The 25,905-nt window shown below is 41.9% G+C and overlaps 2 protein-coding genes across 2 annotated transcripts in view; one reads left to right on the top strand and one right to left on the bottom strand.

Annotated features, from left to right (window-relative positions):
- LOC308077758 (BRCA1-associated protein-like) overlaps positions 1-25,905 on the bottom strand; it is an 801,007-nt gene that overhangs the window by 373,920 nt on the left and 401,182 nt on the right. The window lies entirely within an intron of this gene.
- LOC308079074 (tetratricopeptide repeat protein 28-like) overlaps positions 1-25,905 on the top strand; it is a 118,251-nt gene that overhangs the window by 28,054 nt on the left and 64,292 nt on the right. The window contains exons 3-9 of the mRNA XM_080420412.1: positions 6,247-6,394; positions 10,604-10,876; positions 11,992-12,122; positions 12,918-13,139; positions 19,590-19,778; positions 20,269-20,365; positions 24,363-24,559. Coding sequence (XP_080276538.1) covers positions 6,247-6,394; positions 10,604-10,876; positions 11,992-12,122; positions 12,918-13,139; positions 19,590-19,778; positions 20,269-20,365; positions 24,363-24,559 — 1,257 coding nt within the window. The remainder of the gene's footprint in view (positions 1-6,246; positions 6,395-10,603; positions 10,877-11,991; positions 12,123-12,917; positions 13,140-19,589; positions 19,779-20,268; positions 20,366-24,362; positions 24,560-25,905) is intronic.

The following is a 25,905-nucleotide window of genomic DNA, read 5'->3' as shown; positions in this document are numbered from 1 at the left end:
TTTTTACTTCGCTGGAGTATTTCCAATTTTCAATACTTACTTCTACTCCACTACATCTCAGAGACAAACATTGTACTTTTACTCCACTACAATTATTTGAAAACTTTAGTTACTAGTTACTTTGTAGATTAGATCATTATTACAAAACATACATTAACCACTTCAGCCCTCTATACTTTGGCTATTTGAAAATAGCAGATCTACAAGCTCACAACGCGTGGCTTCAGGACACGTTGTGAGCTTGTAGATCTGCTATTTCAAAAGATTTTTATACATTTTAGACATTATGATAATTTGTGAAACGGGACATTCTGAGTATTTTTTACTTTTGGTACTTTTAAGTACATTTTTATGCCAATACTCTTACTCAAGTAAATGTTTAATTCCGGACTTTTACTTTTACTTAAGTAAGAAATGTGAGTTTTCCACCACATTCATTCTTATGCCGTGAGTAAGGGTTATAATGATAAGCTGTTCTCTAGAGAGGCCTGGTTGGTACATGTAACCTTAATAACCCTGATAATTGACCTTAATAACCAGGAGCGTTTTTACAATGAGAGGCTTGTTTCTGTAAATCAACCTTTTCTCCTCCTGTGGACTGACTGGTCTTCTGGGTAGATTAGTAATGATTTAGTAATGTCTTTATACTAACAACTCTCATTATTATGTGAACTATAAACAGCTACAGCAGTGGTCCTGAAATGTCTTCTAAATCCCAACAGTATTCTGAAAAAAACCTATGTTTCTATATCAGTGGTGCTCAAATTTTTTCATGTCAAGGACCCCCAAAATGATATGTATTTGGCCGCCGACCCCGAACTCAAAATGTTTTGTTCCAGGGACCCCCCAGAAGCAAAGAATAGAGTTAAAATGTTCGCTTTAAACTATATATATTCAATGATTTGCACACATTTTCACGATTTTTCAAAAATGGCAGATCTACAAGCTCGTACGAGCTTGTAGATCTGCTATTTTTTGAATAGTCAAAGTGTAAAATAATGCTTTTTAGCTCAAATGAAAAAGTGACACAGATGCGTTCCAGGTCTCAATGGGTTAATATAGCATCGTTATCATTTTAACCACTTCATCCTTTGGCTATTCACAGCAGCAATAGAGCACCGAGGTCTGACGTCATTTACACATCCTACCTGGTTCGCGGTTTTCCACCCCATTTCTGAATCCATTAATATAGCGTCAAACTGTGTTCCAAAAATGAACAAATGAACCCGGCGGTTTGACTCTCATGGATATGAAGCATCAACTGACGGTGAGAAAACGATAATGTTACTTCCGCCAAATTAGCTAAATTTTCACCAGAAACAGACTGTATCAAATATAAGTGACTGACTATCATAAACGATACAGAGCCTCCTCCCTGATAATATATATATATATATATATATATATATATATATAGAGAGAGAGAGAGAGAGAGAGAGAGAGAGAGAGAGAGAGAGAGAGAGAGAGAGAGAGAGAGAGAGAGAGAGAGAGAGAGAGAGAGAGAGAGAGAGAGAGAGAGAGAGAGAGAGAGAGAGAGAGAGAGAGAGAGAGAGAGAGAGAGAGAGAGAGAGAGAGAGAGAGAGAGAGAGAGAGAGAGAGAGAGAGAGAGAGAGAGAGACAAATAAAAGATTTGCAAAAAATGTCAACGATTTCTCAAAAAATAGCAGATCTACAAGCTCATAGCGGGTCACGCGGAATTAGTACAATTTTCGCCAGAAACAGACTGTATGAAATTTGAGTGACTGGCTATCATAAACGATACCGAACCTCCTCCCTGACAATATCACAGAGACAGTTTGTTTATTTTTGGACCACAATTCTTATACGAGACGATTCTAAGATGACCCAATGTTATTCTCCATAGAGACATGTCTTTACGACCCAGAGGATGAACGAGTGACGTCAGGACTTCTGTACTCTGTAGCAGATGTACAAGTCGCTTTGTGACGCGCTGTGAGCTTGTACATCTGTGATTTTATTTCTATGTTATTTTGGCCCGCGGGGTTTTCGCTGCCAAATGCATAGGGGGTCCCTGACATGAGAAGGTTCTTTGGAATGAGGGTTGTGGCTGTGCAGAAGGAACCACCATCTAACCATAATAAAACTCTCCCCTGTCAGGTGATAAGAAGGCTTGCTAGCTCTCATGCATTGAAGGAGGCATGAGCTCGGCTCTAGGCTCTCCCTAGGCTGGCAGAGGGAGTGTAGCGCCCAGGACTACTTAGACACAATTGGCACTGGGTGAAAAAACGCATCTGTGTCACTTTAGATGTCTTTGGCTATTCAAAAATAGCAGATATACAAGCTCATAGCGCGGCACCGAGTGCCGCGCTATGAGCTTGTAGATCTGCTATTTTTGAAAAATCTTGAAAACATTTTTTTTTTATTTTTTTCCAAAAACTGTTATGATTTTGATTTTTTTTAAAGAATCGCCTCAGGTCTTAATGGGTTAAATGGAGGAGGATTAAGTGTGGGATTTGAGAAACAACCAAATCAAACATACATACCGTATTCTACTCTCATTTATTGTAGCTTTTAAAGAGTAGACTGTATACTGTATTGTGAGAACTCAACAGAGTTCCTGGCTGCCAGGTTGCAGTGAAACCTGCCCTCCTCCTCCCACCTATTGTCAACATACAGCATCTCTATCAAATTACGTTGTGCTCATTGTGCTCGAATAACTCTTTGTTTTGTGTGTGGATTTCCAGCATTAGAGCAGTTCTGTATGCGTCAGTGTTAAGTAGAGGTGTAGCCTATATAGAGACAGGTGGTGTGCCTCTATACCCATATATCACATTGCTGTTTCCAGCCTTATGGCAGCTCCACTCCTCTGCCTTGTAGCCCGGGCCAGAGTTGCCAGGTTTTGCGAGAGAAACAGGCAACCAGGTCTTTGAAAACAAGCCCAAAAGAAGCGACTATATATAGGCCACACGAGCACTTCAAAGCTATATGCATCGGCTATTTGAAAATAGCCGGTCTACAACGTGTTTTTGAAACTAATAATACAAATCTGGTACGGGGGCACAGCATAATTCCAGATGGGGGTCCACGGACAAATGCATATTAATTTGGGGGGTTTGACGTGAAAATGTTTGAGTAAGCCCAAATTAGAAACTACATTTTAAAAAACAAGCCCAAAAAACTACAACTCGCAACTGTAGAGAAAAACAAGCCCAAAGACGCTTATAATAAGCAGACATGGACCAGGGGCAGAGGGAAGGTTTTGTCCACAACCTATTCCCTTGTGCACTGATATTAAGAATTCTGTTAAAAAATACTGGTATGTGTTATCAAGTGATCCTAATGTGGGTCATGTATTCAAGGAGCCCCCCATCTTTGCGCACAAACGTGCCAAAAATGTTAGGGACTCTTTAGTGAGGGCAGGCTGTCATGTTCCACCGCAACCCAATTTGCCTACGGGCAACTTCCCGTGTTTTAACTGTGTTCATTGTAATGCAATGATCAGAGGGAATCATGTATTACATCCACATTCAGGGAAAAAAAATGGATGTTAAAAGCATCATCACCTGTAAAACTAAGTTTGTGGTCTATCTGCTAAAATGCCCTTGTGGCCTTTGTTATGTGGGTAGAACCAAAAGAGAACTTAAAGTTAGAATTTCAGAACATAAAAGTAATATTAGGAACAAGGATGAGAAATGGCCTGTGGCTAGACATTTTAATGCGGTGGGACATGAAGTCTGTTCTTTAAGGTTTCAGGGTATTGAGGCAGTACAGCCCTTAAAAAGAGGTGGGGATCGTGAAAAACTTCTATTGCAACGAGAGGAATGGTGGATACTCTCTCTCCAAACAGAACACCCTAAAGGCCTGAACGAAAAACTTTTACTTGGTTGTTTCTTATAGAATGTGTTGTGGTTAAAACAGGCAGAGTATACCACTATAGAGTGAAATGAGTTTATTTTTTCAGAGCAATGAATTGATGATGTGACAAATGAGTGGTTAATGCCTCTCTTTGTGAGTGACACTATGTATACTTCGGTATGTTAAATGTTTTTGCAGTCTTTTTTACAAATGTTTCAGTCTTTAATGAAATCTGAGTCTGTCTTTATGAAGGGGTACTGAGGCTTTAAAAAAAAAAGTTTTCTATACTGCTAAACAAATGAGGATTGTGTTTTGTCTATGTATTTTTCGTCTCTTTTTTATGGTGACCCTTTTGTTAAAAAGTGACGTTCTCATTGTGTTGTTACCCGGACCGCTCCGTGCGTGGCACCAACGTCCCTTTATAAGTGACACAAAAACAGTGTTTTGTCATTATACGCTGAGGAAGGCCTGTGGGCCGAAACGTCCGGTTGACACTGCTGCTGGGGATGACCTAAAATAAGTAAGAGCCTAAATGGACTTAAGTGAGTGCTGGTATTCTTTTCTGCAGTCTGCCCTGTAGTCTGGACCAGGGGCAGATAGAGGACAGTCTGCCCTGTAGTCTGGACCAGGGGCAGATAGAGGACAGTCTGCCCTGTAGTCTGGACCAGGGGCAGATAGAGGACAGTCTGCCCTGTAGTCTGGCTACGCGAGACTAGATCAGACGTGACCTGAGTCTCCATTCTTCATGATGAAACTGTCTGGAGACAAACAGACAGACAGACAGACAGACAGACAGACAGACAGACAGACAGACAGACAGAGCAGCCTGTCTGTCTGCTTTATAACCAGGAGGAGGAGATGTCCTGTAACATAATGGTTGATCTCTTTTTGTCTTCATTCGTTCCCTTTCATGTCACATTATGACAGAAAGGCTGGATGGAAACAGACGTTTATGAAGGAGGAGGATTTAATATTAGACCATGAAAAATAGTGATCAAGAAGAAAGGGGGGACTGGACTGGTGGTTATTCAAAGACTGCTGCGGTGGTGTTCGGTTTAGGACTTGAACTGAGATGGCTAAGCCAGGGGTCTTGCACGTTTTTCCAGGCCATGGACCACTTAGCTGAGAGAGAGATGAAGCAAGGAGAGACCCCCCACGACATATAGTATAAACTTGTGTTGCAGGTTAAAATCTTTCATAATTTAGATTTCATAGACTTGTTTGACAGCGCAGTCATCAGTGTTGGATTCGTGTGTATTTTCGGACATTTAAAGGTAGGGTAAGTGATATTTTTTGGTTAAAACAAAAAGTATTTTGTTAAAAGGTTAAAGCACTATATTCTGATAGTAATCATTGCTATAGAGTGTTTGTTCAGTAACAGGAGTCTCCCCGTCTCTCCAGCTCTTTAATAAACAGAAAATACATTTTCCGGTAGGTGTCAAAATCTCAGCCAATCAGGAGAAAGTACCCATTTTTAATCTTCATTTTTATAGTGTTCCAGTTCCAATTTTGCCTGCTCATTTCTTAGTGTCATCACTTCCAATTTCACTTGTTTTATATATATCCTGATTGAGTTCTCTATCCTGATTGGATAAAATTGGAAATGAAACTGAAACGAAAATGCATTTTCTGTTTAATAAAGAGCTGGAGAGACAAGGAGACTCCTTTTACTGAACAAACACTCTATAGCAATGAGTACTATCTGAATATAGAGCTATTTAACACTTATTTTAACCAAAGAAAATCACTTACCCTACCTTTAACTAGTTTAACCGTCAATACGTAGTGACCTTTCACTCTGTACTTGGTCTGCTCTTTTCCCCCCTCTCACACCTAAACCTCTTTGCCCGAAAATAGCCGATCTACAAGCTCACAACGCCTCGCAGCGCGAGGCGTTGTGAGCTTGTAGATCGGCTATTTTCGGCTAAAATTCTGCTATTTTTGGCTTAAGTTCTCCTATCACTCAAAGATTTGGCGGCCCCCCCTTGTAGTAACTTTGAGGACCCCCTAGGGGTCCCGGACCCCCTGTTGAAGACCCCTGGTCCCCATTGCCTAGACTCTTAAGGTTTTCGGGAGGTGGTTCAACGCAATGTAGGGGATCGAGCCCAAAGGAGTATGAATGTGTCTGGGTTGTACAACCATATATATTTTAAAGTTAACATTTGTAACTCAAATCTTTGCCCTTTGTTTTCTAAAACCTAACAGTATGTTGTTATATCAGTGGTGCTCCAACTTTTCCATGTCAAGGACCCCCACAATGATATGTATTTGGCCACGGACCTCCTCCATGTCTCCAGGCATACTTCATACTGTGTCTCTTCTTCTCCTCCTCCATGTCTCCAGGCATACTTCATACTGTCTCTTCTTCTCCTCCATGTCTCCAGGCATACTTCATACTGTGTCTCTTCTTCTCCTCCTCCATGTCTCCAGGCATACTTCCGTCAGGGCGTGGCCCTGCAGTACCTGGGTCGTCATGCTGACTCCCTGGCAGCCTTCGCCTCCGGTCTGGCCCAGGACCCCAAGAGCCTCCAGCTGCTGGTAGGCATGGTGGAGGCAGCCATGAAATCACCCCTTAGAGGTACTGTAGGCTTTTGTTTCCTTTTTACAGAGTCACATGTTTTTACAGAGTCACATGGGCCCAAAGAGTCACATGGGCCCAAAGAGTCACATGGGCCCAAAGAGTCACATGGGCCCAAAATGGTTACCGGAACGCTCGCCCCCAAAACACACTCACCCCCATTTTTTTCCGCAGACCGCTCAGCCCCCAGCGGTTCTTGTATTCGTTTTACTGAGGTTAAGGTTAGGAATAAGGTTAGGTTTAGACATAGTTTTACTGAGGTTAAGGTTAGGAATAAGGTTAGATTTAGGCATAGTTTTACTGAGGTTAAGGTTAGGAATAAGGTTAGATTTAGGCATAGTTTTACTGAGGTTAAGGTTAGGAATAAGGTTAGGTTTAGACATAGTTTTACTGAGGTTAAGGTTAGGAATAAGGTTAGATTTAGACATAGTTTTACTGAGGTTAAGGATAGGAATAAGGTTAGGTTTAGGCATAGTTTTACTGAGGTTAGGAATAAGGTTAGGTTTAGACATAGTTTTACTGAGGTTAAGGTTAGGAATAAGGTTAGGTTTAGACATAGTTTTACTGAGGTTAAGGATAGGAATAAGGTTAGGTTTAGACATAGTTTTACTGAGGTTAAGGTTAGGAATAAGGTTAGGTTTAGGCATAGTTTTACTGAGGTTAAGTTTAGGAATAAGGTTAGGTTTAGGCATAGTTTTACTGAGGTTAAGGTTAGGAATAAGGTTAGATTTAGGCATAGTTTTACTGAGGTTAAGGTTAGGAATAAGGTTAGATTTAGGCATAGTTTTACTGAGGTTAAGGATAGGAATAAGGTTAGGTTTAGGCATAGTTTTACTGAGGTTAAGGTTAGGAATAAGGTTAGGTTTAGGCATAGTTTTACTGAGGTTAAGGTTAGGAATAAGGTTAGATTTAGGCATAGTTTTACTGAGGTTAAGGTTAGGAATAAGGTTAGGTTTAGACATAGTTTTACTGAGGTTAAGGTTAGGAATAAGGTTAGGTTTAGACATAGTTTTACTGAGGTTAAGGTTAGGAATAAGGTTAGGTTTAGACATAGTTTTACTGAGGTTAAGGTTAGGAATAAGGTTAGATTTAGACATAGTTTTACTGAGGTTAAGGATAGGAATAAGGTTAGGTTTAGGCATAGTTTTACTGAGGTTAGGAATAAGGTTAGGTTTAGACATAGTTTTACTGAGGTTAAGGTTAGGAATAAGGTTAGGTTTAGACATAGTTTTACTGAGGTTAAGGATAGGAATAAGGTTAGGTTTAGACATAGTTTTACTGAGGTTAAGGTTAGGAATAAGGTTAGGTTTAGGCATAGTTTTACTGAGGTTAAGTTTAGGAATAAGGTTAGGTTTAGGCATAGTTTTACTGAGGTTAAGGTTAGGAATAAGGTTAGGTTTAGACATAGTTTTACTGAGGTTAAGGTTAGGAATAAGGTTAGGTTTAGACATAGTTTTACTGAGGTTAAGGTTAGGAATAAGGTTAGGTTTAGACATAGTTTTACTGAGGTTAAGGTTAGGAATAAGGTTAGGTTTAGACATAGTTTTACTGAGGTTAAGGTTAGGAATAAGGTTAGGTTTAGGCAGAGTTTTACTGAGGTTAAGGTTAGGAATAAGGTTAGGTTTAGACATAGTTTTACTGAGGTTAAGGTTAGGAATAAGGTTAGGTTTAGACATAGTTTTACTGAGGTTAAGGTTAGGAATAAGGTTAGGTTTAGACATAGTTTTACTGAGGTTAAGGTTAGGAATAAGGTTAGGTTTAGACATAGTTTTACTGAGGTTAAGGATAGGAATAAGGTTAGGTTTAGACATAGTTTTACTGAGGTTAAGGATAGGAATAAGGTTAGGTTTAGGAATAGATTTACTGAGGTTAAGGTTAGGAATAAGGTTAGGTTTAGACATAGTTTTACTGAGGTTAAAGTTATACAATGCAGAATCCCAAATAACGATTTTTAGCAACCTCTGCTGGTCACTACCGTCACTGCATACAATTTCCGTAATCCTCGATTACCCAGAATTCCATTCGTTTTCAGCGGAAGCCGGAAGCGTTTCAAAAAGCGATCTTTTAATTGTTTTATACTATCTACGGATCGTTTCTCTTAGCCAGTGGAGCATTAGTTACCATGAGCTGTGCTTTCTTTTTCTGTTCTTTTTCGATCTTCTAATCCTACATTCTCTTAACATCAGCGTGAGGTTCCTTTTAGTTATTACCGCGATAGTTCCTGGCCAAACAGGAAACCGTTGCGGTAGTTCCTGGGGACGTCGGCCACGACGTCATGACGTTGGCCAGGAACGTCATTTCCCCGGGAAAGTCCCCCCAGTCCACATTCAATAGAAAATATATAAATAAAAGGCTTCCGGGGGTGAAATTCATGGAGTGGGTGTTGTGAAACTTTTGCCACTCACAAAAGATATACAATTTAACTTTAGTTTTGTTGAAAACGTTACCTAGTATTACTTTAAGGTTAGGAATAAGGTTAGGTTTAGACATAGTTTTACTGAGGTTAAGGTTAGGAATAAGGTTAGGTTTAGACATAGTTTTACTGAGGTTAAGGTTAGGAATAAGGTTAGGTTTAGGCATAGTTTTACTGAGGTTAAGGTTAGGAATAAGGTTAGGTTTAGACATAGTTTTACTGAGGTTAAGGTTAGGAATAAGGTTAGGTTTAGACATAGTTTTACTGAGGTTACGTTTAGGAATAAGGTTAGGTTTAGACATAGTTTTACTGAGGTTAAGGTTAGGAATAAGGTTAGGTTTAGACATAGTTTTACTGAGGTTAAGTTTAGGAATAAGGTTAGGTTTAGACATAGTTTTACTGAGGTTAAGGTTAGGAATAAGGTTAGGTTTAGGCATAGTTTTACTGAGGTTAAGGTTAGGAATAAGGTTAGGTTTAGGCATAGTTTTACTGAGGTTAAGGTTAGGATTAGACATAGTTTTACTGAGGTTAAGGTTAGGAATAAGGTTAGGTTTAGGCATAGTTTTACTGAGGTTAAGGTTAGGATTAATGTTAGGTTTAGACATCGTTTTACTGAGGTTAAGTTTAGGTTTAGGCATAATTTTACTGAGGTTAAGGTTAGGAATAAGGTTAGGTTTAGACATAGTTTTACTGAGGTTAAGGTTAGGAATAAGGTTAGGTTTAGACATAGTTTTACTGAGGTTAAGGTTAGGAATAAGGTTAGGTTTAGACATAGTTTTACTGAGGTTAAGGTTAGGAATAAGGTTAGGTTTAGGCATAGTTTTACTGAGGTTAAGGTTAGGAATAAGGTTAGGTTTAGACATCGTTTTACTGAGGTTAAGTTTAGGTTTAGGCATAATTTTACTGAGGTTAAGGTTAGGAATAAGGTTAGGTTTAGACATAGTTTTACTGAGGTTAAGGTTAGGAATAAGGTTAGGTTTAGACATAGTTTTACTGAGGTTAAGGTTAGGAATAAGGTTAGGTTTAGACATAGTTTTACTGAGGTTAAGGTTAGGAATAAGGTTAGGTTTAGGCATAGTTTTACTGAGGTTAGGTTTAGGAATAAGGGTTAGGGTTAGGGTTAACCCCAATGTCCGCCCGGTACGCAGACTGAAGGGGGTCGGGGTGGTCAGTCACCAGCGATCTCAGTCCATTCAGTACCAGCACCGCTCACACGTCTTCATGAGCTGTGAAACCTGTGTGAGCTGTGTAAGTTGTAGACTGTCTATTTTCAGCGTGCCACTCCGTCGTGACAAAGCATAAATCAGGCTTCAATCTATGAAGGTAAACAAGAGGGTATTTATCTGCATTTGTTTGTCTATCCAAATATAATGGATCTTGAGGAGGTGAAAACATATTTGTACTGTGGAAAATGGCAGCATTCCTAGTACAGACATAATCTAATGCAATTGAAAAGACAGATTGCCATTTTCTAAAGAAAGTGTCACTCAATGGCTAACAATATTAATTAAATTATATCAGCTATCATCAAGATGATGATGATTATGATGATAATCTGAATTATTAGTGGTTTAAACAAAAAACACCAGTTTTACTATTATTGTGTGTGTGTGTGTGTGTGTGTGTGTGTGTGTGTGTGTGTGTGTGTGTGTGTGTGTGTGTGTGTGTGTGTGTGTGTGTGTGTGTGTGTGTGTGTGTGTGTGTGTGTGTGTGTGTGTGTGTGTGTGTGTGTGTGTGTGTGTGCGTGCGTGCGTGGGTGCGCGTGCGTTTGTGTGTGTGTGTGTACACTTCCACAGACACACTAGAGCCCACTCACAAGCAGCTACAGAAGATGAAACTGGACAAGAGCCCGTTCGTGGTGGTCTCTGTGATTGGTCAAGAGCTGCTGACCCACGGCTTCCACGGCGCGTCCGTGGTGGTGCTGGAGGCGGGGCTAAAGATCGGCACGTGCTCGCTGAAGCTGCGAGGCTCCGTCTTCTCGGCGCTAAGCTCCGCCTACTGGTCACTGGGGGACGCGGAGAAGAGCACGGCCTACATGCAGCAAGACCTGGAGGTCACCAAGACGCTAGGTGTGTATGAGACATAGCATCTATATACTATGAACCTGGAGGTCACCAAGACGCTAGGTGTGTATGAGACATAGCATCTATATACTATGAACCTGGAGGTCACCAAGACGCTAGGTGTGTATGAGACATAGCATCTATATACTATGAACCTGGAGGAGACATAGCATCTATATACTATGAACCTGGAGGAGACATAGCATCTATATATTAGACCTGGAGGTCACCTAGACTAGGTGTGTCTGAGACATAGCATCTATATACTATGAACCTGGAGGAGACATAGCATCTATATACTAGACCTGGAGGTCACCTAGACTCTAGGTGTGTATGAGACTAGCTTGATCTCACACAACGTAGTATATATTGCACAGACCCAGTGCACGTCATTCCGTGCATAGTCGCCTAGAAAATCAGAAAATCTGTGCATATGTACGGCGAGTCCCACGGTGGGCATAACCGGTTGCAACCCGGAAGCAGAGCAGTCCCCACAACATGATTTACCATTCTGTGCCTATCGGTATATAACTATCTGTACATAACTAATTCTGTGCCTATCTGTACATAACTAATTCTGTGCCTATCTGTACATAACTCATTCTGTGCCTATCTGTACATAACTCATTCTGTGCCTATCGGTATATAACTCAAACGACGCTGAGTAGTACTAGGCTCAAGGGAACGTCGCAACGTTCGGGACGGCAACTGGTTGGCTTCAGCTCACTCAGTGGCCCCTCACGTGGCTCCAGTTCCCTTGAGACTGCGCGCCTCCGAAATGGTTTAGTCAATGGAGGAGATGTGAGGCGGCTATGCACGGATTTGGGGGTTTTCTAGGTGTCTATGCACGGAATGACACTCCGTGCAATGTATACTAAGTTGTGTGAGATCGGGTTGATGAGACATAGCATCTATATACTATGAACCTGGAGGTCACCAATTTTGATTGATTGAATACTAGTATTAACAGTTTGAGAAAAGTAGTGAGAATAGCCAGTTTACAAGCTCACAACGTGTGACGATGCAACCTTTTCACATCGTTGAAATATTTAGAAAATGTAGTTAAATGTAATCTTGTGCAACATGTTTAAGAATGTTTAACTACCCCCCCCCCCATGCAGGTGACCAGTCAGGAGAATGCCGGGCTCATGGGAACCTCGGCTCGGCCTTCTTCTCCAAAGGGAACTATAGAGAAGCTCTGACCAATCACAGACACCAGCTGATGCTCGCCATGAAGCTCAAGGACAGAGAGGTGTGTGTGTGTGTGTGTGTGTGTGTGTGTGTGTGTGTGTGTGTGTGTGTGTGTGTGTGTGTGTGTGTGTGTGTGTGTGTGTGTGTGTGTGTGTGTGTGTGTGTGTGTGTGTGTGTGTGTGTGTGTGTGTGTGTGTGTGTGTGTGTGTGTGTGTGTGTGTGTGTGTGTGTGTGTGTGTGTGTGTGTGTGTGTGTGTGTGTGTGTGTGCGTGCGTGCGTGCGTGCGTGCGTGCGTGCGTGCGTGCGTGCGTGCGTGCGTGCGTGCGTGCGCGGAGTGCGCGCGCATGTGCGTACTTGTAAGGGCCAAATATAATATATTGTTGTTGTCGGGCAGAAACTTATCTCCATGTTCTAACTTTGTGTGTGTTTTCATAAATTAACGCTCTACTTGATCAATGCTACAGCATCGGTTCGAGCTTGCAGATTTTTTACATTTGAAGCCTGAAAAGTAGCAGTTTCAGGCATAATGAGGTTTTCCACCCGACAGAGACAATAATTATAATAAGTAGGCCTATGCTAGAATTGGAGGAATAGCAAATCAAAAATAGCAGATCTACAAGCTCATAGCGCGGCACTCGGTGCCGCGCTATGAGCTTGGAAATCTGATATTTTTGAATAGCCAAAGTATAAAATACAGCTAAAGTGGTAATGATTGTGACTCTAGTAGATTAACTAGTTTACCTGGGGACCCCCTGGAACCCCCCAAGGACCCCTGGGGGTCCCCGGACCCCACTTTGAGAACCAATGATATATAGTATATATTTGTGTGTGTGTCTCTCTCTCTCTCTCTCTCCAGGCTGCCTCCAGCGCCCTCAGCAGTCTGGGTCATGTGTACATCGCTATAGGAGACTACCCCAATGCCCTGGCCAGCCACAAGCAGTGTGTCCTGTTGGCACGACAGACTCAGTGCCGGCTGTCTGAGGCGCGCCAGCTGGGCAACATGGGCGCCGTGTACACGGCACTGGCAGACCTCAGCAACGCCGTGCAATGCCACGAGCAGCATCTGGTCATAGCCAAGGTACAGTCATTACTGTTAGAACAGCATCTGGTCATAGCCAAGGTACAGTCATTACTGTTAGAACAGCATCTGGTCATAGCCAAGGTACAGTCATTACTGTTAGAACAGCATCTGGTCATAGCCAAGGTACAGTCATTACTGTTAGAACAGCATCTGGTCAAAGCCAAGGTACAGTCATTACTGTTAGAACAGCATCTGGCCATAGCCAAGGTACAGTCATTACTGTTAGAACAGCATCTGGTCATAGCCAAGGTACAGTCATTACTGTTAGAACAGCATCTGGTCATAGCCAAGGTACAGTCATTACTGTTAGAACAGCATCTGGCCATAGCCAAGGTACTGTCATTACTGTTAGAACAGCATCTGGCCATAGCCAAGGTACTGTCATTACTGTTAGAACAGCATCTGGTCATAGCCAAGGTACAGTCATTACTGTTAGAACAGCATCTGGTCATAGCCAAGGTACAGTCATTACTGTTAGAACAGCATCTGGTCATAGCCAAGGTACAGTCATTACTGTTAGAACAGCATCTGGTCATAGCCAAGGTACAGTCATTACTGTTAGAACAGCATCTGGTCAAAGCCAAGGTACAGTCATTACTGTTAGAACAGCATCTGGCCATAGCCAAGGTACAGTCATTACTGTTAGAACAGCATCTGGCCATAGCCAAGGTACAGTCATTACTGTTAGAACAGCATCTGGCCATAGCCAAGGTACAGTCATTACTGTTAGAACAGCATCTGGCCATAGCCAAGGTACAGTCATTACTGTTAGAACAGCATCTGGTCATAGCCAAGGTACAGTCATTACTGTTAGAACAGCATCTGGTCATAGCCAAGGTACAGTCATTACTGTTAGAACAGCATCTGGCCATAGCCAAGGTACAGTCATTACTGTTAGAACAGCATCTGGTCATAGCCAAGGTACAGTCATTACTGTTAGAACAGCATCTGGTCATAGCCAAGGTACAGTCATTACTGTTAGAACAGCATCTGGTCATAGCCAAGGTACAGTCATTACTGTTAGAACAGCATCTGGCCATAGCCAAGGTACAGTCATTACTGTTAGAACAGCATCTGGTCATAGCCAAGGTACAGTCATTACTGTTAGAACAGCATCTGGTCATAGCCAAGGTACAGTCATTACTGTTAGAACAGCATCTGGTCATAGCCAAGGTACAGTCATTACTGTTAGAACAGCATCTGGTCATAGCCAAGGTACAGTCATTACTGTTAGAACAGCATCTGGTCATAGCCAAGGTACAGTCATTACTGTTAGAACAGCATCTGGACATAGCCAAGGTACAGTCATTACTGTTAGAACAGCATCTGGCCATAGCCAAGGTACAGTCATTACTGTTAGAACAGCATCTGGCCGTAGCCAAGGTACTGTCATTACTGTTAGAACAGCATCTGGTCATAGCCAAGGTACAGTCATTACTGTTAGAACAGCATCTGGTCATAGCCAAGGTACAGTCATTACTGTTAGAACAGCATCTGGCCATAGCCAAGGTACAGTCATTACTGTTAGAACAGCATCTGGTCATAGCCAAGGTACAGTCATTACTGTTAGAACAGCATCTGGCCATAGCCAAGGTACAGTCATTACTGTTAGAACAGCATCTGGTCATAGCCAAGGTACAGTCATTACTGTTAGAACAGCATCTGGCCATAGCCAAGGTACAGTCATTACTGTTAGAACAGCATCTGGTCATAGCCAAGGTACAGTCATTACTGTTAGAACAGCATCTGGTCATAGCCAAGGTACAGTCATTACTGTTAGAACAGCATCTGGCCATAGCCAAGGTACAGTCATTACTGTTAGAACAGCATCTGGTCATAGCCAAGGTACAGTCATTACTGTTAGAACAGCATCTGGTCATAGCCAAGGTACAGTCATTACTGTTAGAACAGCATCTGGTCATAGCCAAGGTACAGTCATTACTGTTAGAACAGCATCTGGTCATAGCCAAGGTACAGTCATTACTGTTAGAACAGCATCTGGCCATAGCCAAGGTACAGTCATTACTGTTAGAACAGCATCTGGCCATAGCCAAGGTACAGTCATTACTGTTAGAACAGCATCTGGCCATAGCCAAGGTACAGTCATTACTGTTAGAACAGCATCTGGCCATAGCCAAGGTACAGTCATTACTGTTAGAACAGCATCTGGCCGTAGCCAAGGTACTGTCATTACTGTTAGAACAGCATCTGGTCATAGCCAAGGTACAGTCATTACTGTTAGAACAGCATCTGGTCATAGCCAAGGTACAGTCATTACTGTTAGAACAGCATCTGGCCATAGCCAAGGTACAGTCATTACTGTTAGAACAGCATCTGGTCATAGCCAAGGTACAGTCATTACTGTTAGAACAGCATCTGGTCATAGCCAAGGTACAGTCATTACTGTTAGAACAGCATCTGGTCATAGCCAAGGTACAGTCATTACTGTTAGAACAGCATCTGGTCATAGCCAAGGTACAGTCATTACTGTTAGAACAGCATCTGGTCATAGCCAAGGTACAGTCATTACTGTTAGAACAGCATCTGGACATAGCCAAGGTACAGTCATTACTGTTAGAACAGCATCTGGCCATAGCCAAGGTACAGTCATTACTGTTAGAACAGCATCTGGCCGTAGCCAAGGTACTGTCATTACTGTTAGAACAGCATCTGGTCATAGCCAAGGTACAGTCATTACTGTTAGAACAGCATCTGGTCATAGCCAAGGTACAGTCATTACTGTTAGAACAGCATCTGGCCATAGCCAAGGTACAGTCATTACTGTTAGAACAGCATCTGGTCATAGCCAAGGTACAGTCATTACTGTTAGAACAGCATCTGGCCATAGCCAAGGTACAGTCATTACTGTTAGAACAGCATCTGGTCATAGCCAAGGTACAGTCATTACTGTTAGAACAGCATCTGGCCATAGCCAAGGTACAGTCATTACTGTTAGAACAGCATCTGGTCATAGCCAAGGTACAGTCATTACTGTTAGAACAGCATCTGGTCATAGCCAAGGTATAGTCATTACTGTTAGAACAGCATCTGGCCATAGCCAAGGTACAGTCATTACTGTTAGAACAGCATCTGGTCATAGCCAAGGTACAGTCATTACTGTTAGAACAGCATCTGGTCATAGCCAAGGTACAGTAATTACTGTTAGAACAGCATCTGGTCATAGCCAAGGTACAGTCATTACTGTTAGAACAGCATCTGGTCATAGTCAAGGTACAGTCATTACTGTTAGATCAGCATCTGGTCATAGCCAAGGTACAGTCATTACTGTTAGAGCAGCATCTGGTCATAGCCAAGGTACAGTCATTACTGTTAGAACAGCATCTGGTCATAGCCAAGGTACAGTCATTACTGTTAGAGCAGCATCTGGTCATAGCCAAGGTACAGTCATTACTGTTAGAACAGCATCTGGTCATAGCCAAGGTACAGTCATTACTGTTAGAACAGCATCTGGCCATAGCCAAGGTACAGTCATTACTGTTAGATCAGCATCTGGTCATAGCCAAGGTACTGTCATTACTGTTAGAACAGCATCTGGTCATAGCCAAGGTACTGTCATTACTGTTAGAACAGCATCTGGTCATAGCCAAGGTACAGTCATTACTGTTAGAACAGCATCTGGTCATAGTCAAGGTACAGTCATTACTGTTAGAACAGCATCTGGTCATAGCCAAGGTACTGTCATTACTGTTAGAACAGCATCTGGTCATAGCCAAGGTACTGTCATTACTGTTAGAATTCATTAGGATTAGGTATTACACACATTAACACAATCAACAATGATCTGGCTTTTGATCACTACTCACAAACAGGCTTTCTTTTCTGCTGTATTACCGTTTTTCCTCAATATCTTGCATTTGTCTAACCTCATTTCCTCATTTTCATGTTTTCTCCTGCTTCTTGCTCCATGTGTACGTACTATGTAGAAACAGCTAGTGCACTGGAACCCTTAGCATTTATATTATGTTTGTGAGAATACTGTGTTCACCATTTGCACCTGTGGTGTGTAAATAACAGCATGTGTTCTCTGTTACTCTTCAATGGTGTGAAGAAGGGAAGTTACTCACTGACTCCAGTAACCGCTCATGCTGGCCTTTTCTTTTGTAACAACACAATTGCTCATTGTACACAGTATTTACCCAATGAACAATGCTAAACTTTTAGCATTAACTCTGTCAATGCTAAAGGGAAAAGTACATGAAGACCATCTGTTCTGACTGGGAATGAGAGGAATGAGAATCTGCATTTAGTGTTTTGCCAACAAAATGAGAAATGAAAAAAAGTGTATTGGCCAATTGCCTTAATAGTCAGGGGATATTAAAACAATCTTGGAATAAATTCCTTACCAAAAAAATTCTTCACCAATGTGTTTGTAAAGGTGTCTAGTAACACATCTCACAAAGACTGAAATGCAGTTTCCCTAGGAGATTTTTTGACAGCTCCTTAAAGTTGGGGTACCCACCATAACCTTGGTTTAAAAACAAAACAAAAAAAAAATCTAAATTTTATTCTTTTTTAAGTAGCACGTGAGGGGTCAAACTAGGGTGTTTTTATGATTCTGAATCCATTGCAAGCATTTGTTTTGCATCAAAACCACTCCTTGGGCTAAAAACGGCCCAATCTCAATGGGCTTTTTACACAAAAAGTATACCTGGAAAAGGATGGCTATGGCCGTTTTTAGCCCAAGGAGTGGTTTTGGTGCAAAACAAATGCTTGCAATGGATTCAGAATCATAAAAACACCCTAGTTTGACCCCTCACATGCTACTTAAAACAGAAATAAAATTTGATTTTTTTTTTTTTTTTTTTTTTTTAACCAAGGTTATGGTGGGTACACCAACTTTAACACATCCACTGCCAAGGGCTAATCTCATAATGTACTCACCAGTGCCAAGGTGTTTTTGTTGTTTTTTTGTTTTTTTCATGTCGCCATAGATCTTGTTAAAATCCTTAAGATTGAGCGCTACACGGTATGTTTACATCCGCGCGATCTCCCTGTATCTCCCAGTGAAAACCACGTGTCAAACGGGGCATCCATGTTTGAGTTAGAGCGGATTACGTTAAACAGTGAAATGCGAGGAGAAAAAACTACAGGAAGAGAATTGAGTTTCAGTTTCGTCTGTAGAATGGGAGCGGGCGTGAGCGTCAAAACCGGATCCCAAATAATTCTATTTCCTGTCATCAAACCGGAAACGGAAGTTGATCAAAAAAATTCCGAAAGTGCACCCGGACCGCGCATGCGCGAAAAGACCGCAGCCCGTAGGGCTACGGTCTCGGCGCTTAACAGTTGGATTTAACGGCCCGTAGGACTACGGTCTTGGCAGTTAATGTGTTAAGGAGCTGTCAAAAATTCTCCTAGGGAAACTGCATTTCAGTCTTTGTGAGATGTGTTACTAGACACCTTTACAAACACATTGGCGAAGATTTTTTTTTGGTAAGGAATTTATTCCAAGATTGGAAAATATTCTGCTAATATCCCCTGACTATAAAGGAGTAGTTCACCCAAAACATGACTTATTTTATATCAATTACACACCCCATGAAGCATGTTCTAACTAATGTGACTACAGTAGATCTTGCAGTTACTGTACATGTACTTTAACCATCATGAACATCCAGCAATACATTTACTTTAAACACACAGACATAGGGATGGGACGATATTATCGCTATGGTATCGTTTATCATGATAAAAAAACACTCACAATAATCGTATCTCAGAGATTTTAAATGATCTTGAAATTGTCCTCATACATTGGGATGAATTAGCTTTTGCTGAGCTTCAAATTCAGTACAACTTAAACCCTCTATACTTGATGAAACTGACCTGTAAAGAAAGCATTTGGTACGCTCGTATTTCACTCAATGCGCCAAAAACAGCAGATCTTGTAGATCTGCTATTTTTGGCGAACGTTTCCCCCCAGAATGAGGATGCTGGGGTTTCAAGTGGTTTGACAACAAAAGTGGCATTTTGAGTTTTAAGCATATTTTGATTATCGTGATAATATCTTTAATAATCTGGACATATCATTTTCATATGGTACCATCCCCCCATACAGACATCATTTGCAGTTTTATTGTGACTAAAATAAGATTTATTTTAGGATTAGCTGAAGGGGGATTAGATTGATTTGTGAAATGAAACTATTCCCATTAGTCATGGTTTTTAATGTCTAATTTTTTTTTTCCAGCCAATAATTTTAAGACAATAATTTGATGACCAGCGGACCGGTAGGCAGCGGTTCCGGTAGGAGACACAAAGGAGACTCTTTGTGTCTCCTACCGGAACCGCTGCCGGTCATCAAATTATTGTCTTAGGAATGAGACAAAAATCCATTGGAAAAAAAGTCACTTTGGGGGTGAACTATCCCTTTAATGAATTACATCTTTAAATTTCTCACACGTTTGCCTTGCTGCTCCCATGTGTCAGAACCTGGAGAACCGCTGTGAGGAGGCGCGGGCCTACAGCAACCTGGGCAGCGCCTACCACTCCCAGAGGGACTTTGACAAGGCCATCTCCTACCACACGCGGGTGCTGGGCCTGGCACAGGAGCTGGGCGACAGGGCCATCGAGATGAGGGCGTACGCCGGGCTGGGCCACGCTGCCCGATGCGTGCAGGTTGGTGGGTGTAATGCACATTCATTCCACTGGGGGAATGGGGGGGGGGATTTTCACCCTCACCCCCCAACCCACCAACCCCCAGAACGCATCTGTGTCATTTTATAGATTTATTTGGGCTATTCAAAATAGCAGATCTACAAGCACCGAGTGCCGCGCTATGAGCTTGTAGATCTGCTATTTTTTTTTTATCGTGAAAATCTGTGCGAATCTTTGAATATATATATTTTTTTAAAGCTAACATTTGTAACTCAAATCTTTGCTTCTTGGGGGGTCCCTGGAACAACATATTTTGGGCCACGGACCCCCATCTCAAAATGTGTTGTTCCAGGGACCCCCCAGAAGCACAGATCGGAGTTTTAAAATGTTCGCTTTAAAACATATACTGTATATATATATATATTCAAGAATAGCCAAAGAAATCTTAAAATGACACAGATCTTTACGTTCCCGTTCTGAAAGGGTTAACCATGCGTTGTCTCTACTGTAGGACTTGGAGAGGGCAGGCCAGCACCACCACCACCAGCTGAACATCGCTCAGGAGCTGCAGGACAGGGCAGCGCAGGGACGCGCCTCCTCTAACCTGGGTATGTACTGTATGCTCCTCCTCCTCTAACCTGGGTATGTACTGTATGCTCCTCCTCCTCTAACCTGGGTATGTACTGTATGCTCCTCCTCCTCTAACCTGGGTATGTACTGTATGCTCCTCCTCCTCTAACCTGGGTATGTACTGTATGCTCCTCCTCCTCTAACCTGGGTATGTACTGTATGCTCCTCCTCCTCTAACCTGGGTATGTACTGTATGCTCCTCCTCCTCTAACCTGGGTATGTACTGTATGCTCCTCCTCCTCTAACCTGGGTATGTACTGTACGCTCCTCCTCCTCTAACCTGGGTATGTACTGTATGCTCCTCCTCCTCTAACCTGGGTATGTACTGTATGCTCCTCCTCCTCTAACCTGGGTATGTACTGTATGCTCCTCCTCCTCTAACCTGGGTATGTACTGTATGCTCCTCCTCCTCTAACCTGGGTATGTACTAGGGTTTAACATTTTCCGGGAAATATCTAAATTTAATTCCCGGGAATTTTCAGACCTTTTCCCGGGCTTCCCGGGAATTCCCGTTAAAGGGTAAAAAAAAAAAAAAGTACCCACTAAAATGCTTTTATATGTAGATATTTAAATAGCCAATTTTATATTGAGGTGCCCAAATGTCCCTATTGTGTCCACCTATGAACTTGCACTAATAATGACTTAAGTAGATTTTTTAAATCATATAAATATAATATATAAATATAATATAGTGCCCTGGCGGAGATCTGCCCTGTTACGCAGCAGCGGGTGAAGACAATTAACTTAAACGAGGAGCTGCGCTGTGCACCCAACACTCACTCAAACAATGTCAAACTCTAGCTGCTGAAATAAACGTTCCATTTGTATCATTATTGACAAGAGAATTTGCAAAAGGATTATTTATTTATTGTCCATCAGAGCGCCGGTGAGGTCACAGCTTCTCTACTTTTGTAGGATATTGATTTATTTGATAGCCTAAACTTGTAATTTGTTTGCAGTTATTAATTTATATTAGGCTACTTGCTGGATATTAAGACTCCATTTTGGGATGTTGGCTGTATGTTGTCAAATGTATTAATCTATATTTTGTTGTTGATCAAATGTCGGGTTTTGTAGTGTGATTTTGATGTGCACATGCATGCGCTGCCACTGACAATCAATGAGACAGACAGCTGTTGTGCAGTTCACTTGTTCTACTGGGTAGTTCTAGTAAAATGGTAGTTTGAACGTTCTAAAATGCAAGTGTAGGTAGGGTAGGCTACATTAATGATGATAAAAAAATCGGACCACATCGGTCTAATTCTCTCTCTCTCTCTCTCTCTCTCTCGCACGCGCTCTCTCTTGCTCTCTCTCTCTCTCTCTCTCTCTCTCCAGTCTCTCCTCTCTCTCTATCAAAAGCATTGCTTGGCTTGCGCGCATTTTAAGCTGGAATATAGGCTCGAAATCAAACCTACCCACTGCTTATGCAGCGTTTCACTTGATGTTGAATCTCAACTAGTCAACTGGTGTCTACTGTTTTAAACGGTGAAATCAGCGTGCGCAGGGCAGGCAGGGGGCATCACGGCCACTGTCCCATATTGGTTCTCACAACGGGACGATGGGACCCTGCCCTGGTCGGCAACGCGGCAAGTAACTTGGCTAATTATAATAGTAATTCCTCCTTGCTGTAGATAGGCCTTTCTACTAATTAGTATTCATTTCTAAAAAAAAAAAAAAAAACGGGATCCCGGGAACCGAAGTCAGTTCCCGGGACGGTAAATAACCTCGGGAATCCCGGGATTCCCGCATCCCGGGATTCCCGGTGTTAAACCCTAGTATGTACTGTATGCTCCTCCTCCTCTAACCTGGGTATGTACTGTATGCTCCTCCTCCTCTAACCTGGGTATGTACCAGAGCATGTGAGCGGAGTGGGGGGCGGAGCGGGGGGCGGAGTGGGGAGCGGAGTGGGGAGCGGAGCGGGACGATTTTTAGCGGGTTTATAAAAAGGTCGGAGAGGAACTCGGAGCGAGGACCGCCTGCCGCTCCAAGCCACTCCGGCCGGAGCCGCGCACCGCATGTTTGAGCATGCCCGGTCAGCTTCCTCGAAATTGATTGATTGAACATTTTATTAGGCAAAAAATGTAAAACAGCACAGTTACATTTAGAATACTTTGTCAAACAGGTTCGTTCATGAAAGTCCTTGCGGTCTTGTTTCCAATGAGGTCCTTGGTATTCAATTCATAGACATGTATAGTTTTTTGAGGGATGGGGTTAGACTATTCCAATCCTGGGTGGCAGTGCTGTAGAAGGAGAATTTGCCCATGTTTGTTTTGTGGGTGGGTGGTACCAGATTGTTGTTTACGCTCCCTCTAGTTTCGTGACTGTGGGTGTCACTAACTTTTTGGAGGTATTTAATCAGAAATGCCGGTTTAGGGGGCATATCGGGCAAATTTGCATTTACAATTTTGAAGACCAGTCCCATTTTTTGTTGTTTAACCCTGTCTTCCACCCTGAGCCAGCCTAGGCTGGCAAAATGGGTGGGAGAAAGGTGGGACATGGCCCCCAGAAATAACACGGGAATGTTTGTACATTCTCACTGTAGATGCGTGATATTTTCATATGTCCTTCGCTATGAGTTCCACTATTCTATGGTGACGTGCTATTACATGTACATCCCTTTGTGTGCGTAACAGCCATTCCCCGGCACAAAACATTTTCAGATGAGGGTCCGTGGGCCAAATACATATCATTTGGCGGGTTCCTTGGCACACAGCCGAAAAAAAACAGCAGATCTACAAACCCCTTTGAGCTTGAGGCTCTGCTGTTTTCGCTTTGATTATTTGAATACTTTAGTTAGTTACTTTCCAGATTATTACATCATAAAACATACATTAACCACTTTAGCCCTATTTTATACCTAGGCTATTTGAAAATAGACGATCTACAGTCGCGATGCGACGCGTTGTGAGCTTGTAGATCTGCTATTTTCAATCATTTCTGTACTTTAACGTTTCGTACTTTAAGTATATTTTGATGCCAATACTTTTGTACATTTACTCGAGTAACATTTTGAATTGAGCCTTTTACTTGTAACAGAGTATTTTCATAATTGTGGTATTGTGCTAAAACGTTTTTAGCCGTGGCGGAAGAAATGTTTTTCTTCCGCCACTGTTCCTGTCTGCTCCACAGCTCCTCTCTCTGGACACAGGAGCCTCCTGGTCGTCCTATGTATCACATGACATGCTGCATGTATCACATGACATGCTGCAGTGCCTCTGTGTCCAATCAACACTCATGTTTTATTAACCAGGTTTTGGTTTTCTGCAGCCGCAGTGACACACGAGAGCCTGTTAACCTGATCCTAATGCTGAGTGGACAACCCCACCACTGTGTGTGTGTGTGTGTGTGTGTGTGTGTGTGTGTGTGTGTGTGTGTGTGTGTGTGTGTGTGTGTGTGTGTGTGTGTGTGTGTGTGTGTGTGTGTGTTGTGTGTGTGTGTTCATATTCCCGTTGAGGTTGTAATTAGAATTATCTTTTACATTTTTTTTTTTTTACAAATAAACAGTGTTGGAAAAAGAACTCAAATTCTTTACTTAAGTAAAAGTACCAATACTGCCATATAGAAATACTCTGTTACAATAAGTCCAGAATTCTAAATTGACTTGAGTAAAAGTACAAAAGTATTGGCATCAAAATGTACTTAAAGTACCAAAAGTGAAAGTACTAAAATGTTTGAAAATAACAGATCTACAAGCTCACAACGCGTCGTGATGCGACACGTTGTGAGCTTGTAGATCTGCTATGTTCAACTAGCCTAGGTATAAAATGGGGCTAAAGTGGTTAATGTATGTTTCATAATATCATCATTTATATCTGAGAAGTAGTAACTAAAGTTTTCAAATAAATGTAGTGGAGTAAAAGTACAGTATTTGGATGCGAGATGTAGTGGAGTAGAAGTAAATGTATTGGAAATTGGAACAATATCAACTAGTAAGGAAGCTATAATCATCTGCTCACTGTTTGGTCCTCCTGTCAGGCATCATCTACCAGATGAAGGGGGAGTACGAGAAGGCCCTGGAGCTCCATAAGGCTCATCTGGCCCTGGTCCAGGAGCTGGGGGACTACGCTGCTCAGGGCCGGGCCTACGGCAACATGGGCAACGCCTACAACGCCCTGGGTCTGCACGACCAGGCTGTACGCTACCACCGGCAAGAACTACACATCTCTTTAGAGGTGAGAACTACACATCTCTTTAGAGGTGAGAACTACACATCTCTTTAGAGGTAAGAACTACACATCTCTTTAGAGGTGAGAACTACACATCTCTTTAGAGGTGAGAACTACACATCTCTTTAGAGGTGAGAACTACACATCTCTTTAGAGGTGAGAACTACACATCTCCTTAGAGGTGAGAACTACACATCTCTTTAGAGGTAAGAACTACACATCTCTTTAGAGGTGAGAACTACACATCTCTTTAGAGGTGAGAACTACACATCTCTTTAGAGGTGAGAACTACACATCTCTTTAGAGGTGAGAACTACACATCTCCTTAGAGGTGAGAACTACACATCTCTTTAGAGGTGAGAACTACACATCTCTTTAGAGGTGAGAACTACACATCTCTTTAGAGGTGAGAACTACACATCTCTTTAGAGGTAAGAACTACACATCTCTTTAGAGGTGAGAACTACAATCTCTTTAGAGGTGAGAACTACACATCTCTTTAGAGGTAAGAACTACACATCTCTTTAGAGGTAAGAACTACACATCTCTTTAGAGGTGAGAACTACACATCTCTTTAGAGGTGAGAACTACACATCTCTTTAGAGGTGAGAACTACACATCTCTTTAGAGGTAAGAACTACACATCTCTTTAGAGGTAAGAACTACACATCTCTTTAGAGGTGAGAACTACACATCTCCTTAGAGGTGAGAACTACACATCTCTTTAGAGGTAAGAACTACACATCTCTTTAGAGGTGAGAACTACACATCTCTTTAGAGGTGAGAACTACACATCTCTTTAGAGGTAAGAACTACACATCTCTTTAGAGGTAAGAACTACACATCTCTTTAGAGGTGAGAACTACACATCTCTTTAGAGGTGAGAACTACACATCTCTTTAGAGGTGAGAACTACACATCTCTTTAGAGGTGAGAACTACACATCTCTTTAGAGGTGAGAACTACACATCTCTTTAGAGGTGAGAACTACACATCTCTTTAGAGGTGAGAACTACACATCTCTTTAGAGGTGAGAACTACACATCTCCTTAGAGGTGAGAACTACACATCTCTTTAGAGGTGAGAACTACACATCTCTTTAGAGGTGAGAACTACACATCTCTTTAGAGGTGAGAACTACACATCTCTTTAGAGGTAAGAACTACACATCTCTTTAGAGGTGAGAACTACACATCTCTTTAGAGGTAAGAACTACACATCTCCTTAGAGGTGAGAACTACACATCTCTTTAGAGGTAAGAACTACACATCTCTTTAGAGGTGAGAACTACACATCTCTTTAGAGGTAAGAACTACACATCTCTTTAGAGGTGAGGATTTATACCATAATGA

This window comes from Gymnoscopelus braueri, assembly GCF_963280865.1.
Source record: "Gymnoscopelus braueri genome assembly, chromosome: 22".
NCBI classification, from domain to species: domain Eukaryota; kingdom Metazoa; phylum Chordata; class Actinopteri; order Myctophiformes; family Myctophidae; genus Gymnoscopelus; species Gymnoscopelus braueri.
The sequence above is the reverse complement of the archived record's forward strand: the minus strand, read 5'-3'. Positions and strand labels throughout refer to the sequence as shown.